The sequence below is a fragment of the Antrostomus carolinensis genome, unplaced genomic scaffold, assembly GCF_000700745.2.
Source record: "Antrostomus carolinensis isolate BGI_N321 unplaced genomic scaffold, ASM70074v2 scaffold8367, whole genome shotgun sequence".
Taxonomy (NCBI): domain Eukaryota; kingdom Metazoa; phylum Chordata; class Aves; order Caprimulgiformes; family Caprimulgidae; genus Antrostomus; species Antrostomus carolinensis.
Window position 1 is genome coordinate 83,627 of NW_010326570.1, and position 18,917 is coordinate 102,543.

General features: G+C 43.1%; 1 protein-coding gene across 2 annotated transcripts in view; it reads right to left on the bottom strand.

Annotated features, from left to right (window-relative positions):
• Window positions 1-18,632, bottom strand: part of RBFOX2 (RNA binding fox-1 homolog 2) — a 55,782-nt gene extending 37,150 nt beyond the window's left edge. Inside the window, exons 1-3 of one of the 2 annotated variants that reach the window (XM_010171611.2) lie at window positions 18,410-18,628; window positions 11,255-11,275; window positions 7,484-7,627 (exon numbers count right to left, since the gene is read on the bottom strand). In XM_010171611.2, coding sequence (XP_010169913.1) covers window positions 7,484-7,627; window positions 11,255-11,275; window positions 18,410-18,601 — 357 coding nt within the window. In that variant the 5' untranslated portion in view covers window positions 18,602-18,628. Of the gene's footprint in view, window positions 1-7,483; window positions 7,631-11,254; window positions 11,276-18,409 lie in introns of both variants that reach the window. The other variant, XM_010171609.2, reaches the window with a different exon arrangement.
• Window positions 18,633-18,917: the final 285 nt, after the last annotated feature.

Genomic DNA, 18,917 nt, shown 5'->3' on the forward strand with positions numbered 1-18,917 from the left:
GCTCGCCCTCATTGCAGGAAGAGCTTGGAAACAAGAATCATAAAGAGGCCACCTTGTGTCAGAATGTTTGTTCTCCATGTGATCAGTGGCCAGTACTATTTGGAGATGAAAAAACTGAAATATATCTTGATATCCAGAAGACAGGATTCCTCCTTCAGATGTCAAATCCACTCAGAAAGCAGAGTCCCTTTCAGCAGCTTTCCTATTGCTGTACTTCAGGCCTCACTCTATCAACAATTGCAGGTCTGTTGTATTATTCACCCACTTACCTTAAGGCCTAATGAGTAATTCTCTGCCATTGCCAATACTTGTGTATAATGAATTAATGGTGTATTTAAATTTATTTACTGGCAAATACAGACTTAAAATTCTACAAAATTCTTGGTGAGAAAGAGCTGTAGTCTAGCTTGTTACTGCTTTTTCCTCAAACTATAGGCTCATGGAGGTGTTTTGCACTCTTGACACCAGAATGAAGCTGGATGAGAAATTATACCCACCGAGATATTTTAGGAAGTGCAAAGTGCCAAAGTATTTCCCCAGAGGCTGAGATCTGAGGGCTACAAAAGCTTCCAAAAATATCTGAGCTCCCAGAATGGCGTTGCTTGGGTCATACAAAGCAGTGGCCTACCACAAACGTACACCGTAAAGAATCTCGCAGTAGAGATACAACTTATGCTTAAAGAATGAAAAGGGTAACAACATTACCTGCCTTAAATTCCAATGTTAAAAAGAAGGTAGCTACCATTCTGTTACCTTTAATAAATGAAGTTATTAATAACTTCATCAACTGAAAGTTATTAAACATGACACAATAGTCACCTTCATATAAAACAGCTGTGCATTATTACTGCTGTAGCTGATAACGCCAACTGGGCTGATGATGTTCCCCACCAGAAGCAGTTAACAGCCTACAAGTAGTAGCCATGGAGTGAGCATGCTATAAAAAAGGCAATGTCTCCATCTGAAGGCAGAGTCCGAGAGAATTCACACCCTGTACCATACTATCCCACCTTCATCTGCAATTGTCATCAATATAGTCCTTAGTTTATCTTACACTATCTCCTTTTTTAAAAATAGTTGAAGATTCTTGAGCAAAGAGCATTTCACCACGGTAAGTTTGGAAAAACGTCAATTCTGACTCCTCATACTGTTGCTCTCACAACAGTTAAGAAAGATTTAGTGCACAGGCACCCATATAAGCTACCAAAATGTTCCACTTTGCTTGTGTTCGTGGAGGCAATTAATGATTCAGCTTGAGAACAAATGGGTTTTCCTCTTGCAGGCAGTCCAACCTGACTCCATCTTCTCCAGGAGACTCTGAAGTCCAGAACTGACCAGAGTGTCCCAGCCTATTTTATACTGGGAAGAAAACTGCTTCTTGAAGCCTAAGAGGGAAGGACTGAAGCTATCAGCCATAAGATAGAAGCACAGACACTATCATAGCACAAAGATGAAAGGACTGGAAACATACTGAAGAAAACACGAGCTTCTCTTCTGCATACATAGTCCAGTAAGGAAGGGGACAGCCTGCCAGCAGTTAGGGAGAAGACTGCTACCATCATGTCAGAGTCCTTACGCACACCAGCCAAAGAATGTCCCTTACAAACTCGATAGTAACATTTTGAAAAGAGTTGCTCTCTTGTTTTTAGCACGGATGGCAACTCTTCTACTCCGTGGTAAGTTGTTCCATTGTTTAAATTAGCCTAAATAACTAAGAATTTTTCTCTTATTTCAGGGTTAATGGTATTAATCTGTTTCCAACTGGAAAATCTTACTATGATTGTAAACAAGACCTAAAACTCCTATTAGTAGGTATCATCCATGTATAAGCACCTGTACAGAACACACCTGTCATCTCCCAACCTCTCTAATAATCTGAGTAAATCATGTACTCAACATCTTACACAGTTAAAAAGCCACTCACCTTCCAAGCCCTTGATTATTGTTCTGGTCCTAAATTAATGTCAGAATTGAATTAAGTTATGCAGTCACAGTCTTTTCAACTTTGAACATGAGCAAGATCACATCCCCTCCTTCAACCTGATGCCGCTTTGCACTGCTGAAGCAACCATCTTCAATGGCCATCAGCACTCTCCCAAACCAGCGTTTTCCAAAGAAAGCTTTCCATCCTACAAGCACAGTCCAGTTCCCCCATACTCAGTACTCTGCACTGAGCTGCATCCAACATTTTTGTTGGATTTACTGTCAGTTAACCGGCGTTTTTAGTCACTCTCTAACAGTAACCCTATCTTTCTCTTTCCTCCTCCTCCTCAAATAGTTTTTTAACTGCAAACCTTACTGGCAAGGTTTTAATACTACTGTCCTCCATGAGATGATACAGATATGAACAGTACGGCGGCTGACACAGATCCCTGGAGAAACCGACACTAGAAACAGTCCTGATCACTGATGTCTCCCAATAACTATTATTTTTTATTATCTATCATTAAAGAGGTTTCCATTCACTCTAATGTGTGTTGTGTTTAAGATAAATATTCCTTTTCTTAAAAATAAAAATTGCTCACATGGATCAATTCAATTGTTTGAGCAATATTCAACTATCAGTATTGCTTCGTATAATCTTGTCAGAATAAGACAATATTTGTCTGAAAAGATGTATATTAACTTATAAAAAGTCACACTGAACAGATACTAAACTGTTTCTTCAGATTCTAATTTTTTTAAAACATTAAAAAATTATTTTTATCTTGGATCAACATACGGATAATCAGTTCATAGCTCTTTAGGTCATGCCTTTCAGTTTTTTCAATAATGAATCCTGGTGGGCAGCGTTTGAGCCTTCTCCAGCTCCCCTAGCTTACAAGTACTGGCTAAAAATTAACATTAATGAATAAAAGAGTTCCTTGCTTTGGCTATTATCTTTGGATATACCTCACCTAGATCTGCTGGTTTTTCAAATATTAGCAAGCACCATCTCACTCTCCTTTGTTATAAATTGCATACAAAACCAGATATGGTACAAATATCTGCTGTTACATCAGAAACACAGCAAGCTGGGTTTTTTGTTGGGCTTTCTGGTTTTAGTCTGGGTTTTTTGTTGTTGTTTTTGTTTGTTTGGTTAATAAAAACCATACAACTGTTTCCTAATTTTAGACTGGACCTATATCTAGATTTTTTCTCTTTGTATGTAAAAAAGTGACGCCTTCTCTGAACCTACACATCACTTACACCTGCATGACTAGCACATTTCCTTTCTCACTTGCTTCTTTGTTTACATTTACAATTATATTCGCTGCCTTTTACTTCTTCCTCCTCTTCATCCTCCCTGCCCAACGTGCAGAACGCTTTGTGTTTTACTAATATAGTTTCAGTGACTGTAGAATCATGCCTTTTTGGCCATCAGTGTGATTTTGTTGAATACTTTATAGCTCCCATTAACACTTCACTTTTAAAGGTACCTTTCAGTGCAGTTATCCTACCACTTGTTTAAACTCAAAGAAACAGACTCTTCTGAAGCTCCTTACATTACTGCCTGATGCCATATTCTGTTTGCACAAAGTAAATACAGACAAATAACAATCACTGGTACCTAGGCAACCATGGGATTTCAGGTCAGCTATTAACTCTTCTTTATCTGCTAGAACAAGGTCAACTACTGATTTATTCCACAGTGGGTGCAGAACTGTGTGCATTAAAAAAAGACCTATTCCTTCTAGAAGCCTTCTGGAAGTCTTTTTATTAGCATCATGAAATGTCAAGTAAATATTACGCGTTTTAAGCTGCCTATTTTATTTGCCTCCCTATAAGAAGCACATATATAAGGAAATGTTCTGTTGCATTCCTGAGGATATCTTGGGGACCTGTTAGAAACATGTAGCAGGTCAGAGATGGTTTGAAACCCAAATAACTTGAATTTATCAGGAAATGCTTAATGTCTGCAGCTCTCACAAACAGTGAAGATTTAGAAAGTGTTACGTAATATCCATTTAATCACACATGGGACAACACATCTGAAGTCCACCTCTACTCAAGTCTGGATGAAAGCATTAGCTAATGTTCTACACCCCAGGACTGGGCTGACCTCTCACATGCTGTTCCATCCTCAGGGGACTTCTTTACTCCCTCCCTACCATCACACTTATTTCTTCTTCCACGGCTTTGCTGTCTACCCAATTCCACTCTTTGAACAGTAGCTTGGCAATATCGCTCCAGGCAGTGATTTTGAGTCTCCCAGATATGACGTTGAGGAGATGTGACCTGACACACAGAAGGGAGAGGGAGAAGATAGGGGTTACAGGCTAGCCACAGCTGAAGACTCAGACAACCATGAATCCCCTGTAGGAGAAAGGGTTGGTTTCAGCGAGTCACCCAAGGGAAAGCATTCTGATCCTGAAAAAGAAATAGGAGCAAGCAGGATTCAGAGAGGAATGAGCATGCTGAGAGAAGGAGCACCGAGAGAAAAAGGAAGGCATGCAAGAACCATTGATTATTTCCTTGGCAAAGTAGTTCTCTATTACAGGAAAATGGCACATGGGTTTTTGTGCCCCAAAGAATGCTCTTGTGGTAGGCATACAGCTCAGCAAACACAGGGCCAGGTGAACTAGCAAAAGGGTTTATAGAGAATATACCATTTACCCCAATTAAAATCACATCACTGTACTGGAACTTGAGATGATGTTTAGATAAAAAATAAACAAAAAATTACTTGGGGAACACCGGAAATCAACTCATATAGTGTATAGTAAGTGTCACTATTTGGGCCCAAAAAAGGATAGGAAACCTTAATGCGATCAGCTAGGCTGTGTTTTCTACAAGTCACTCACTTATCAGGACAGCAATTCATTCGCATTGTCTGGGTGCCATCATCTGCAAAGCAGAGGTAAGAGCCACCAGGACAGGGATGTTCTTGTCATTTTCATTTCATCCACATCCCCCAACACCAGGAGCACAGGGAGGAACAGCATCAAGGTGAAGGAGCGTGAAAGGGGCCAGTTGACAAGCCAAGCACCAGTCTCAAGGGAATGGGCAGCAGCAGCATGGAACAGTTTATGTCAGTGATGCAGTTCCCAGGAGAGAGGGGCAGCAGTAGCACAGAGCAGGACGTGCTAAACACAGATTGTAGCAGGTGGTCCAAGAACTGGCTGTGATTTCAGCAATCGGTTTATCCAGACCAGACGGAGCTGCCTACCACACAGCCCTGCAACAGCAAAAAGCTAGGTGAAAAACACAAAAGCACACAGGAGACTGAGCAGATTCAGCAATCACAGATTGCCAGGAGATGAGTTTTACCCTGAAAACATTCCCATGGATGTCAAGAATGTGACAATCTCATGTATGAACAACACAGAAGCAAACCCAGGCCTCTTGCAACAGAATCATAATTTTGGCTGGGACCTATGACTCCAGAGGTCATTTAGTGCAACCCTTTCTCGAAGCAGGTCCAATGAGATCCAGTTGGCCAGGCTGTGTCCAGTCAAGTCAAATACCTGCAAGAATGGAGGTTCCACAACTGCTCTGGGCAACACGTTCCACTATTTAACCACCCTCTAGTAAAAAACAAAACAAAAAACCCCCACCAACAAAAGAACAAAAACCACCAACAAAAACCTGATATCTAATTGAAACTTCCCATGTTCCAACTTCTGTTTGTTGTCTCCCATCTCGTCATTACACACAACCAAAAGGAACGTGGCTTCATCTTTTCTGCATCCTCTGATCAGGAAGTTGCAGACAACAAAAATATCCCCTCTCTGCCTTCTCTTCTCAAAGCTGAACAGGCCCCAGTCTCAGACTCTGCTCACATCCCATGTTCTCCAGCCCATGACCACCTTAGTAGTGTTCACTGGGCTTGCTCCAGTATTTCACTTTGAGGAGGTGCATTTCTTGCCCTGCAGAGCCCAAACTGGACACAGTATCCCATATGCAGTCCAATAACTGCTGAAGACAAGGGGAGGATCGCTTCCCTGGGCCTGCTGGCTACACTCACTAACACAGCCCAGGATATGGTCGGCCACCTTTGCTGCAAGGGCACGCTGCTGCTTATGTTTGATTTGGTGTCCATCACAACCTCCAAACCTTTTACTGCAGAGCATCTTCCTAGACAACTGGTCCCCAGCCTGTACTGCTGCAGGGGTTATTCTCTCCCAGATGTAAGGCTGGAAACTCACTTTTGGTGAGTATCTTAAGATTCCTGTCAGCTCATTTCTCCAGCCTGGCCAGGTCCCTCCGAACAGCAGACTTGTCCTCCTGCATTTTGACCTCTCCTCTCCATTTGGTCTCATTCACAAAATAGCTTCTCATGGACACAAAAAGCTTCAAGAACAAAGAGCAAAGATCTCTCACAATATATAGCAATTGGGACTCTTTCCGAAGACCATCAGTGACATTTTTAACATTTCTGCACGCTTTGTTCACTTTGTGCTGTCCAAGCTATGAACAGATAAGCCCAATTCTTCTCTCATTTCTAGCAGTCTAAGCTTGAAGTCCATGAATGTGATACATTTACATACTGTAACACTACTCTCCATATGAGAGAGTGTGTGTATGTGCATGCATACACACCCACACGGATGGCTGAAGAGATCCAACAACTGAAACAGGAACACTAAGATTCTGGAGGAGCAGCTGGCTATGTAGTTAGGACCAAGGTATACACTCAAAGCCCAAGGGGGTAAGAGGAACCTTAGCTTTGGTCTTTCCTGACTTGAGTCCTCTTCACTGCATCTTAAACAGGGAGCAACATTTAAGGTCTGTTAACTTTATATAATAAGAAATATTTCTGAAGACTTTAAAACATGCCATCAACCAAGGTTGTTACCATCATATCAACAAGTCAAGGATTCACGATGATGATGATATATAGATAACTTCACCTGAAGGTTAGATCATGAAGCATCTAACTCATTTATCTCTGTGTCCACATGGAATGAGTCATCACCTATACTTATGTGAACAAACTCTTCCTCAAAGAGCTTATAAATTGAGAATGACGAATAGCATACGAAGATTAGGGAGGACAAACTATTTGGTCAAAAGAAACAGCATGTACATCATACACAATATAAAATACCATCTGACTTGCACTAGCTTTTCCACAGGCAATAGTTAGTTGGCCAATTCCTTGCAGCAATTTTTCATCACAGAAGTGGATCATGAGGGAAGACAAATATTTCAACAAGTTTCTAAGCAACTGAAAATAGTGCTTTGCAAGGGATATATTAAGTCAATGTTTAATCCTAGTCTTTACTGGGAAATAAGATGAACTTTTGTTTTTGTTTTTTTTTTCCAAACCAATTGTTAGGTTACACTCAACATCATTATATGAACAACACAGCTATAGTTTTTGTGTGTATTTACCAGCTGAGGTAAACACTACCAGTTGTCCTGATCCTGCAAATATTTTACAGTGTACTGACTATATGGAGAGAAAACGGCTTTTCCTTCACATGAATACAGTAGAACCACGTGTCTCACCAGTGGGAAAGGAGAATCTGCTGTGCCTTAAAAGGTACCAGTCACTTACCCCAAACATCTGCCGAAGGTCAGGATCTCGAAAGCGGAAGGGAATGTTAGACACATGAAGTCGTTTTGGAGTGGATTTGCTCTCGGTGTTCTCACTGCTCTGTGTCTGTGATTGCTGTCCATCTGTCTGTGCCCCTCCTTCTGTCTGCTGAAATCAGAAAGACAAAAGTGCGCACATGAATAGAAACCACACAAATTCCTTCCACGTGCTTTGTCTCTCTCTTTTTAGGTATTAGTACTACACTTGCAATTGCGGTATGTGAGTATTTGACAATTATTTTGATAAAGCCAGTAATGCTTAACAATTGATCTGTTGTTCTTCCCCTCCCTTTCCATAAGTACACAGTAATGAGATCTCAGCCTCCCTCCCCTCAGGTCGCCTCTTAGCTTAGCAGATTTGCCTTTGGTTTTCTTAAATTGTTTCTCTCTTTTCCCCTGTTCTTCCTCACTTCAGCTGCCACCATATGAAAGCTCTAATGAAGAGGCGGATCTTTCACATCCTGAAGCTGGGAGGTAGTACCGCCACTCTAATCTCATGTGGCAGGATGTTCATGCAATCATCAAAATCCCACAGCTGAAGTGGCAGCTCTTCACTGGGCCAATACCAGAAATGCATCTCCAGGCAAAACGGCATCTGCTCTGTCAAGCTTCCCTTCAGAGAAACATTACCCCAAAAGAAGATCTATAATTAAATGGTAAAATCCATATATGAACAGCTTACGGATGTCTTTGATTAACTTTTCTTGTACATTTAAAAGTCACCCCAGGGAAAGGAAATAGTCAGGATTTACACTGCAGGATTTACAAAAACTCCAAGTGCTACTTTCTGCTACCAATTCCACAGCTAAAACAAGGGAATTTGTTCCAACGTTCCCAAATACCGAGTGGTACAGCAATATCAGGCCAGGGGTACTTGTGCACAGAAAAAGTACAGCAAGGTAGAGGAATAAGGGAGACCAGTGTACCAGAGGAGAGACCTAATGCCCCCACAGAGATGACTGGCACAGGAGAAGAAAGAAACTGGTGTTGGGCTTGGACTAAGAAGTGGTAAAATCTAAGCACAGCACTAAACAAAGGCAAGGCCCCTTTGCAAAATGGCTTGATGAGAAAATGGTATTTTTCGCCCTTTAGCCAGTGAAATGACCTCAAACACTCAGAGCTACAGAGTAGACTACACTTTGGTCAGTTTTATTGATCTGTCCCTTTCCAAGAACACGCATTGACAGGCCAAGGTATTCAAAGAGCACCCACTCACTCATTCCATCTCCTGCTGCTTGCCTCAGCCTCCTAGGATTCATGCTCTGACCACCTGTATGATGGACTTTTAAGTGTCATTTCATTTCTTGGGATGCCAACCTGACTTCTTAACCCATCAAGTGAAAAGAAGTTCTACAAGAAGGCAAGGGCCATGTAATCGCTAGAGTCAGCCTTTTTTAGGTACCTTCAAGAACAGGCCTTAAAACTAAAGATTTAAGGGTAGTGGGTTTTTTATTGTTTTGAAGACTCCCCCCCCCGTTTTAAATACACAATTTGTACACTGAAGAGGAAATAAATCTGGGGGGAGTTGCCCACACTGACTCCAACCACTGACTGCACTTGCTAGATTGCTCTGCACATCATTCAATATACAACACTTCATGAATATTTGGAAAGAAACATCTCTCCACAGATAAACTAAACTGGCAACGTTAAGGGAGCTGCTTCTGTCCAGAAATGCCTCTTACAAACATGACCTTGAACTCGCACACTAGTTATAAAGCACTGACAAGAGCAAGCAAACAGTAAGCACTGGGGTCTTGTCGAGCTGAGCAAAGCAGTGGCAGCTTTCCATTTTATTTTAGTAGAGCTGCACAGGCAGCACAAAAACTGTTTGATCTGGTTAATATAAATTAAGCTGTGATAGGAAAAATGGAGATACTACCCTACAATTATCTCTACTTCCCAGAGCCATGCAAGTCTCCGGAGAAGCCTAGCAGGATGAAGCATTTTTATTCAGCTTAGACTCATCCATCCCCCAAACATCAAATCTTCCAGAATAACCTCAGAAACTTACATTTGAACATATCTAAAAAGATGCCTCCCCTCTCCAAGTTCCCCCTCTTCTCCTACCCTCACCCCTATGACAAGATGCATCTCCAAACACACAGAGAGTGCACCCTAGGGGAAGAACTGATGCAGCTGGTTTGCAATTAAATCACACCGCGCTATTTGGTGGCTTTATTTTTGTGACTCCATCAGAGTCCTTTGCTCCTCAGGGCAAATCTGTCCAAGAAGGACAGAACACAGGAGTAGCCCATCCATCACCACCACACACAACACCTGCAAGTGAGTGCTCCAGAACAACTCCCCAAAATCATCAACATCCCTGTTAAAAGGGATCTCTACAATCCATTTTGGATCCACGCTAGTGCAATTGCCAAATCCCATGTTTTCTATGGCTTTGCATGGAATCAGCAAGTGGGCAAACACCCACACACACAGGTGCATCCTCACACACACTGGTGGATCTTCTGCAGTGTGAATGAGGAAAGGCATAGGTTCTGAATAGTGATGACAAAAATGCTTTAGCTTTTAAATTCAAATATAGGTTGCACAGGACTGGATCTGCGGCTTCCACAGAAGAGGAAGCTGGGACATCGTTTGCACTTCTCTCCCATCCATTTGTTGGCAGGCAGAGGGCAGAACTCCTTAATTGCTAAGGGTGCAATGTATCACATACAGTGTCCTGCTCAAAAATACTCACAGCTTTTCCTGCACCTGGCAGAGTGCTGCCATCACACAGGAGTCATTTTGCAGCGTGTGTGATGTGTACAGTAAGACAAAGGCTTCAAAGAGGAGAAACAATAGAGGGAACTGGGGATCTTGGTCCACTTGCACCTTTCTGACTTCACTAAGAGTCCCCAAATGCTTTTCAGGCTTTCATACAGTAGTTTAAATATCTTCTCTCTCTGGAAATGCTGTACCTCCCTCATTTCTATCATCCATGGCCCTAAGGTAAGATTTGAACTTTCAGCCACTACATTAGCTCAATACATTTGTCTACTGCCACACATTCAGCTATAAATGAAAGAAATAGTCCCCTCAGATCTTGCCTTTTTTTTTTTTTCTTTTTCCCTTTTATAGTTATTTCTTGTTTTAATTCATTAGGAAGGAGATGAAAGGAAGGGCCTGGAGCCTGTTCTGAGGCAGCACATAATGGAGACTGGCAACAGCACTACCCTGACCAAGCCAGATGATAAAAGCCCACATTTCACTGAGTGCCCACTCCCCACCCTGACTCCTTCCCCACACTGCGTTTCAGCTTCTTCCTTCTGGCCTCACGTCAACACTTCACAGAGCAGAACCAGCCCTCTCCCTTCGCTACAGACAGTGATTCAGCTTGGGAGGGAGCTCATACACGTTCCCCAGGCCTCAGTGCTTGTCATCAGGGAACAGAGACATGCCGTGGCAAAGACACTGTGTTTAGAAACAGTACTGGATCCACCTCACCTCTTCTGCATAGTCTGCCTAACATATCCTTATGCAGGTGATAACGTCATTCACAACTGCACACACAAGCTTCAAGTTCTGCTGAAGGTCACCAAGAAATGCATCAGAGCTCAGGACACGTGCAAGATGTGCTTCACTTTTAACTACTTGTTGCCCGTGCCCCTGTGCCAGCTCCCCCCCTACCGCTGCCAGCAGTAAGGAAACCCTAAGCAAGAAGAGGCAGCTGCCAAGAGAAGCATGGATGTATGCACATGCATATATGCACGTAAAGGGGGAGACGGACGCTTGGCAACGTGAGGGTGTTCTGAAAACTTTGAGAGCAGCTCTATAGCCATCTTCCCACCTCTCAACTAGACTCTTCTGTCCTAAAGCAGCTGGAGAACAAGCAATTGCAAAGGATTCCTCTTTGGCAGGAGGGAGGCAGGGGCTCCAGTGGTACCTGAGCTCTGAGCAGATCTCCACCTGCGTGGCCAGACAGAGGGCTACCTCCCCAACGAGACAGCCAAACACCAATGCAACAGGCCAGCACAGAGACTATTAATACCCGGCACATTCCGTTTCCATCTCCCACTTGCTTCTAGAACTGGAACCGCTTCAGGTCTAAGTTACAGAAAAGTAAAAAACAACCCTCCATCCTCTCCCCCAGGAAGCAGGCGGCCCAAAATGTTGTGAATCATAATGAGGAGGTTAAGAACCATAAATCATTGCAAAGAAAATATTTACAAAATACAAACTGTAACTAATAACTATATTTAAAAGGAGACTTGGGTGGCTTACAAAATCTGGGAGACAGACTGTGCTCACTCCACTGCTTCTAGACCAATCTTTGATAAAAAAAAAATTTAAAAAACCCTTCTTTGGATCCCGAGCTTCAGGAACTGTGTGGAGACAAAGACTGAAAACTATGACCAGCAGAAGGCAATTTTCTCACCACAAAGGAGAGTGTGGATAACGGGGAAAGATCTCTGTAACATCTAGTGAATAACCCATATAAAAACAACGAGTCACCCACCAATTACTAGATATCCACTGAGCAGGTTTGGTGGAAAAACAGGTGAAGAATTAGGCACTAGACACAAAAACCCTCTCGGGCCCCACCACACTCTACCAGAGTAGGACTGAGGTCCTACACATCCAAGAGCAAAGGGCATGGTAACTTCTGCTGCTTAGATTACACTTGTTTAGCAGACAGAAGGCTGCAGGGTTAATAATCATTTTTCAACAGCAATAAATATAATTTTGCAATTATATCCATGTACTTCAATTTTCAGAGATGCCAGCAGTGTTATACTAAAAACAAAAACAAACAAACAAAAACCCAACTGGGCTACCCTAGAGGCACAATTAATAATGTGCCCAAGTACTCTGTACACCAAAAACTGGACTCAAAAAAAAATTGCTAAGGATGTGCAAAATAACTTCTGCTAGGCTTTTAACTATTTTCAGTCAGACTAATTCAGGGCATATTTTTTCTGACTGTTTTCTGTTACCTGTTTTCAGACACAGTGAAGCTTAAGTTATTTTGTTCACTTACCACATTAAATGAAGATGTGCCCCACCTGAAAACAGAACACAAACCTGACATAGGAAAGCACACAGGAAGCTTTGCTATCTATCCTGGGGCAGGGACTTTTTACATTGGGGAAGAACTTTTCACAAGAGCAGGTAGTGACAGAACAAGGGGAAATGGCTTTAAACTGGAAGAGGGTGGGTTTAGATTGGATATCAGGAAGAAATTCTTTACTTTGAGGGTGGTCAGACACTGGAACAGGTTGCCCAAGGAAGTTGTGGATGCCCCCTCCCTGGAAGTGTTTAAGGCCAGGCTGGATGAGGCTTTGAGCAACCTGGTCTAGTGGAAGGCGTCCCTGCTGATGGCAGGGGGGTTGGAACTGGATGGGTCTTTAAGGTCCCTTCCAACCCAAACCATTCTGTGATTCTATGATTCTATCCTGCACAACAAAGACATCTCTGATGTGTCAGGTAACATTTCCCACATAGTGATGTTTAAAATTACTTTGTTTCTATGAGTAGTATTTTTTCCTAAGATTCTTTGGTGGTTTTTTCCTTTCCTTTCCTTTTTTTTTTTGTTTTGTTTTGTTTGTTTGTTTGATTTTTCTTTCAATGAAGTGGTGAAATGAAGCTCCCTGAAAGGCCTGCTCTGCTGGTCACAATGACAAACCCTTTGTGAGCAGTTCCAGCCCATTCCTCACAAAATAGATGCCCTGACAGATGCCCCTGAAGGAGGCAGCAAGACTTCCCAAGCTAGTGGTCACCCCTGGACAGTTCCACTGACAGTGTCAGAATAGCCATACAGTGACAGACTAACATCCATCCAGCCTACTATCCTCTTTCTGACAGAGGCCAAATAAAGCATCTGTGGAAGAAACTAAGAGCAGAACAAGTGTTTGATGATGTTTCTCCAGCAGAGTCTCCCAGCCCCCAGCAAACTGAGCCAATTCACATCGTTGTAGCCAGTCACTGCCCATGAATCTATCACCCATTAAAAGGCTTAATGAGTTTTTTGAGCCTGTTTATAGCCTCAACTTTCAAAGAATCCCATGGACAAGAGCTCCACAACTAAATTCATTATATGGAAAAAAAAGTTTTTTTTCAACACGTGCCACCTGATTATTTCCTGCATGCATCCTAATAAGTGAAAATGGGAGAGTTCCCTGTTTTATTTCCCATACCATTCCGAAGTCTCTGCACTTGTCATATGCCTTCACTCCTGCCAGCTCTTTTCATAAGTGAAGATTTCATTTTTTCTCATAAAGAACCTGCTACATCCCTTTCATCATTACCATTATCCTTCCCTTTACTACTTCTAGATCTGCTATAACTTTTGAGAGATATGCAAAAGTGCCACAGCTGTATACTCTAACATAATGATATTTGCCGATTTATTTCCTATTTCTCTTTTAAAATAATTTTTAAATCTGCCTCACTAGACACAAGTCTACAAGTACTGACAATAATCTGCCTCATACTCAAAGCAAACTCCCGATGTTAAATGTCAGAGTTTGCTACTTCAAGATAGCAATTTCCAAGCTGAGGTGGCCAAACAATCAGCAGCTAGCTACTTATTTGAAGCTAGTTTTCCCTCGTGTCTACCTCAGATAAGCTCAGCAGTATCAAAAGAGAGGATATTTATTAAACGTATTCTTCACCTGAAATACCTCACATGAGCAATTGCTTTAATTACTAAAGCAATGAAAAATAATTACAGAGGAAAATCCTGCAGTCTCAGACTAGGCAAGAAATACTCAAGGGAATATCATCATTATAACATCATCCATGTGTTACAAAAGTCAGTTGAGGAACCCTTGGTGTTGTTGGTTCTCTTGTTTCCAAACCCTTGCTAGATGTATGAGACACAACCAGATGACCAAGCAGCTTCCCTGTCTTGCTTCTGAACACGATACGTGGGGGATTCTCACCACAGATGTGTCTCCTTTAAGAAATCAGAAAGTCGAGATCCCTTTACAGTATAGCAGATGAGTTAAATATATTTCTGTATCAAGAAGACGAGAGACATGATGCTCTGTAATTAAATGATGGTTTATATTGGTTCATGACAACGTACCACCAAGGTGACAGCATCTGCCATTTTCATCCAAAGTAATTTACATAAACTTATTCCTCTACTTCTCTACCTCCAGCTGCATTCCGTAATTTACACAGATGCACAAATTCCTCCCCTTGACATTAACAAGAGCAACGAGTTGAATAATCAGCTCACAGTATTAAGTGCACTGCATTTACTATCAAGCAAGCTTTTTTAGTTCAGCAGATGATTAATCTTCCCTCTGCGGGTAGAGTACCAGGAGATGCAGCGAGCTGACAACTGCTCTCGGCTCCTGGCCATGCACTCCATACGCTCACCTTGCAACAACAGCATTTGCTAGATCCCTCCAAGAGCTGCTCTAATTCATTAACCCAGCAAAGGAATTGGACAGCTTTCTGCCAGGTCAGTGAATTAAAGTGCCTCACGTAAGGAATGCCAGAGCCAGTAAACAGGAGTGGGAGTTTGTGCTTGGAGCCAGATCTCTCCATTCTGACAGCACCGAATCTTTAGATCAGATCAGCTGCCAGAGGTACTGCAGCCTAATTAGCATCTCCACTTGCAGGGCTCTGCGCTGGGTGGCTCCATTAGGGATAAGCACAGTAATGTAAACCAAGGGGGAAGGGGGAAGAAACCAGGCGATCCAGCACCATAAGAAGTGAAATGCAAAGTGTCAATGGTTTAGCAGACAGGCTGCAACAGTCAGACTGAGTAGGCCAAATATGGTCCGGTACCTCAGTCTATTTTTAATCCAGGTCTTTCAGCTGTGCTTTGGGACAGTATCAAGAGAAAGGACAGATGCTGGGAGATGAACACTCGCATGCCAGGCAAGAAACAAAGCCCCACAGATGAGGCTTGATGCTAAAATAAAAAAAGATTCCAAAATATTAAGCTGTTTGTATTACACCACCTATTGTGCCAATTTCTTTTCCATGCCACTGCTCCGAGAGCTTTGAATGCTTTCCGCCACACTCAGACCTCCAGAACAAGCTCATCCTTAGCTGGTGACACCAACCAGTCATGCCCCTTTGCTCGGGGATTTTAGACTGTGTAGGAGGGCATGGCCTTTGACTCTCAAAGTTTATATTACTTCAGTTTACTGCTGATGTTTGACCTCAGGCTTACAGATCACTGTCTATTAACTCAGACACCCTTGCTAATCTCAAATCATTCAATCTGACTTGATCGCCAAAATCTGCCAAGTTTCTACGAAAAAACGCTCCCACCCAGTGTGTTAGGGACCCTGTTATACATCCCATTACGTTGCTGCATAACATATTACCCACCAGATAAAACTCCCCTTTCCATGAGGGACCTTTAAGCCATCCCATATTCCGTTACTGTTGTAACTGATCCTAAAGGCTTTCAGCCTGAAAAGCAGGAAATCCCCACTGTCTCAGCACACCTTCCACTATCTTACTCTGTCCTGATAACTGGACCAAGCACAGGCCTTTTTCTTAGAAGCAAGGAGAGACCTTATCTGTCTGGCTGAAGGAATTTCTGAATCGTCCCATGGGAGCACAGGCTTCAAGTCAGCAGCTAAAAAGTCCTCCGGCTGTTCGGTCTGGGGTATTGCCTTCACACACACGACAGCAGCTGCACTGGCCAGGCGCAGTAACGGGAGGGAAGGATCACATATCACCCACGATGACTTTTCGCTCTCAAAGTTAGCACTTGTTTGAGCAAAACAACAAAATGGTGAAAGGAAAAGATGCCTTAAAGCATGGTAGTCTAGACCACATGGATTGAACATGTATGTCAAACAAGTACTAACTAGTGTATGCGACCGACAAGAAGCTTGACGCTAGCTGCAGATGTTCAAGGTGAAATAACTAACCTGTTCTGCTATTTTTTAGTAGCATGCTTTAGCTTGAGTAACTACTGAGCCATCCTCCTTCCCTTAGTTCCTACATCATCAATCAGCATACTGAGAAGGAGAAAAGTTAAAAGCAACTACATCCCAAGGCACTCCACCAAATCAAAACCACTTGATACAGAAAGGAATCTAGACAGAAAGATAAAGGGACTCAGAAGATCCAGGACTCAGTGCATGTGAAAGGTCCTTGGCTGAGGTCCCTTCCCCCTCTCCCTGGATTTCTCCATGTGCCACCATCTGGGATTCTCTGGGTTTGATCAGTCCCAGCCACAGCAGCAGCAACAGGAATGCACTCGTCTGCACCCTCACACCTCCCTGGCTAGCTATGGTCTGCGAGCCCGACTCTGCACGCTCAGCTTGCACATCTTTAACCACGTCAAATGGTCAGACCAGACGTGCCCACCTGTTTCCAACAGCCAGTACAAGCATTACGTATTATTCAGCCCGTTTCTCAGATAACCCCTGCCAGTCAGGATCCCTTTGCAGCCTCCTGGCAACACTGCTGCCTCCCAGCAGTCTCCCAGCAACGCTCCCTCCCGCACAGATGGGCTCCCAGTCCCTTCTCACAGGCCAGCCAGTCTACCCGCGTGCTGTGGGCTCCTCGGAGCCGGCATTAGTTGATGAAACACAGAGCTCATCCCTGCAGCACCGCGGAGATGGCTCCTAATATGGAAGAGGAGCAGGAGGGTTGGCAAGAACTTACATCCAAGGTCAAGGCTTGCATCATTTCCATTAAAAAGAAACACTCTTGAGCCCTGGGCAAGGATGGGAACAGCAAAAAAAGATGGGGAAAGCCACTGCGCTGTTTTGTTCCCTGTTTCCAGCCTTCTCATCCAATTGGCAGTGCTCGAGAAAGCTGCTTGCTGGAGACAGGCAGCCCAGATCTTACAGGTTAGAAGGACATTGGACAATCTGGTACTGAAATGATGACTTGCATTTCTGCACGCTGCATCAGCTCCAAGTTTTAAGTTCCTTTTATACACCACCAATGTGCCTTACACTCTCTTCTTCTACAAGACATAGAAGTTGCAGTGTTCCTGGGATAAACTCAAAGATGTTTTATCAAAGTAATGACCAGCGTTGCCAACTGTGCAGCCACTGCCCACTGCAGAAAAAGCAGAGCTGCACACCAGGAACCACGCACGCTTAAGCTGGCACTATCAGTTCTTCCAATCATTGGCACTGAATTCACTCCGTACTTACAGGGGGAAAAATAATCTCTACAAACCAAACACCGAACTACAAGTAAAACTGAAAGCATTAACAGATTAAATCCAACTCTGAGCACCGAAGGCTCTCACCATAAGGCTCTTTATTAGGAAGTTAAGTCTTAACAAGTGGCTTAAGGGGCGGATAAAGCTTTTCCTGGGATAATCTGCCAGCATGTTGTCCAGTGCCAGTTCCAGGCCATGGGAAAAAGAAAGAAAAAAAAACTATAAGAAGGGGAAAAAAAAAAAAACCTTTGTTTGGCAAATGGATGCCCAGTAGCCGAGAGGTCTTCTCCTGTCCTTGCCCCTTGAAGCTCCCTGCCATCTTCAGAAAGTCAAAGGGAAGTATTTTTCTACTCTGTTAGCTTCCTGAAAACAGTAACATATTGGGGTTACACCTACAATGCACGCGCTCACCCTAATTCTTTGTGCCATCAACCTTGCAGAATTAGCCTCCAACACACTCATTTGAACCATTCATCAATTAACTCAAGGTAATTAACACTTTTGTAAAGGACTGTCTTTGGACAATGCCACAATGTTAAAAATACCAAGACTGCAAGTGCTACTGGTCTTTGCAGACACTTATTTACAAGGGGAAAATGCATAAGGAGAAAGATGGGAATCTAGTAATGGAAGGTTAGAAGCTATGGGTTTTTTTAATAATTCTTTCCTTCTCAAGTCTACAGATGATTTGCTGCATCCTTAAGAAACAGTCAGCAATCTAATCCACAGTTGCTTTTTCCCAAAGCACCGTGCTGCTCTCCTGGACCCGCACCCTTGGGCACTTACTGCAAGAGATCCGTTCTGCGTGCTGGCCGTGTTCGTGCTCTGCTCTCCGTGCGGCTGCGTGCTTCCATAGAGCGTCAGATTGTGCTCGCTGGTCTGGCCTGCATAGTCCTGAGTGTGTGGCACCCCGTACTCCGTGGGAATCCCGTTCTGTGGGGGTGGCGGAAATGGGATTGTGGTGAATGGCTGCACCATTGCATCAGGAGTTGCTGCTGGCTCCTGGTTACCCTGAAGAAAGGGAAAAGGAGAAAGCAGCTTTATACCACAGAAGATGGATCAAAACATCAGCCTGAGAAACACACACACGTTGCGTTCACATGAATATCCCACCCACTGCCACCATAATATTACACAGTCTTCTATTATCTTCTTTATCAAAGACAGCATGCCTCACTCCTCTGAGCCATGACACCGTTTTCTTAATCTCTTTTGGGCAAGTTTCTTGCTATCGGGTGGCATATGAAGAACAAATTATGGGGCTTGCAAATTGCATACCGCTGTAATCTCACAC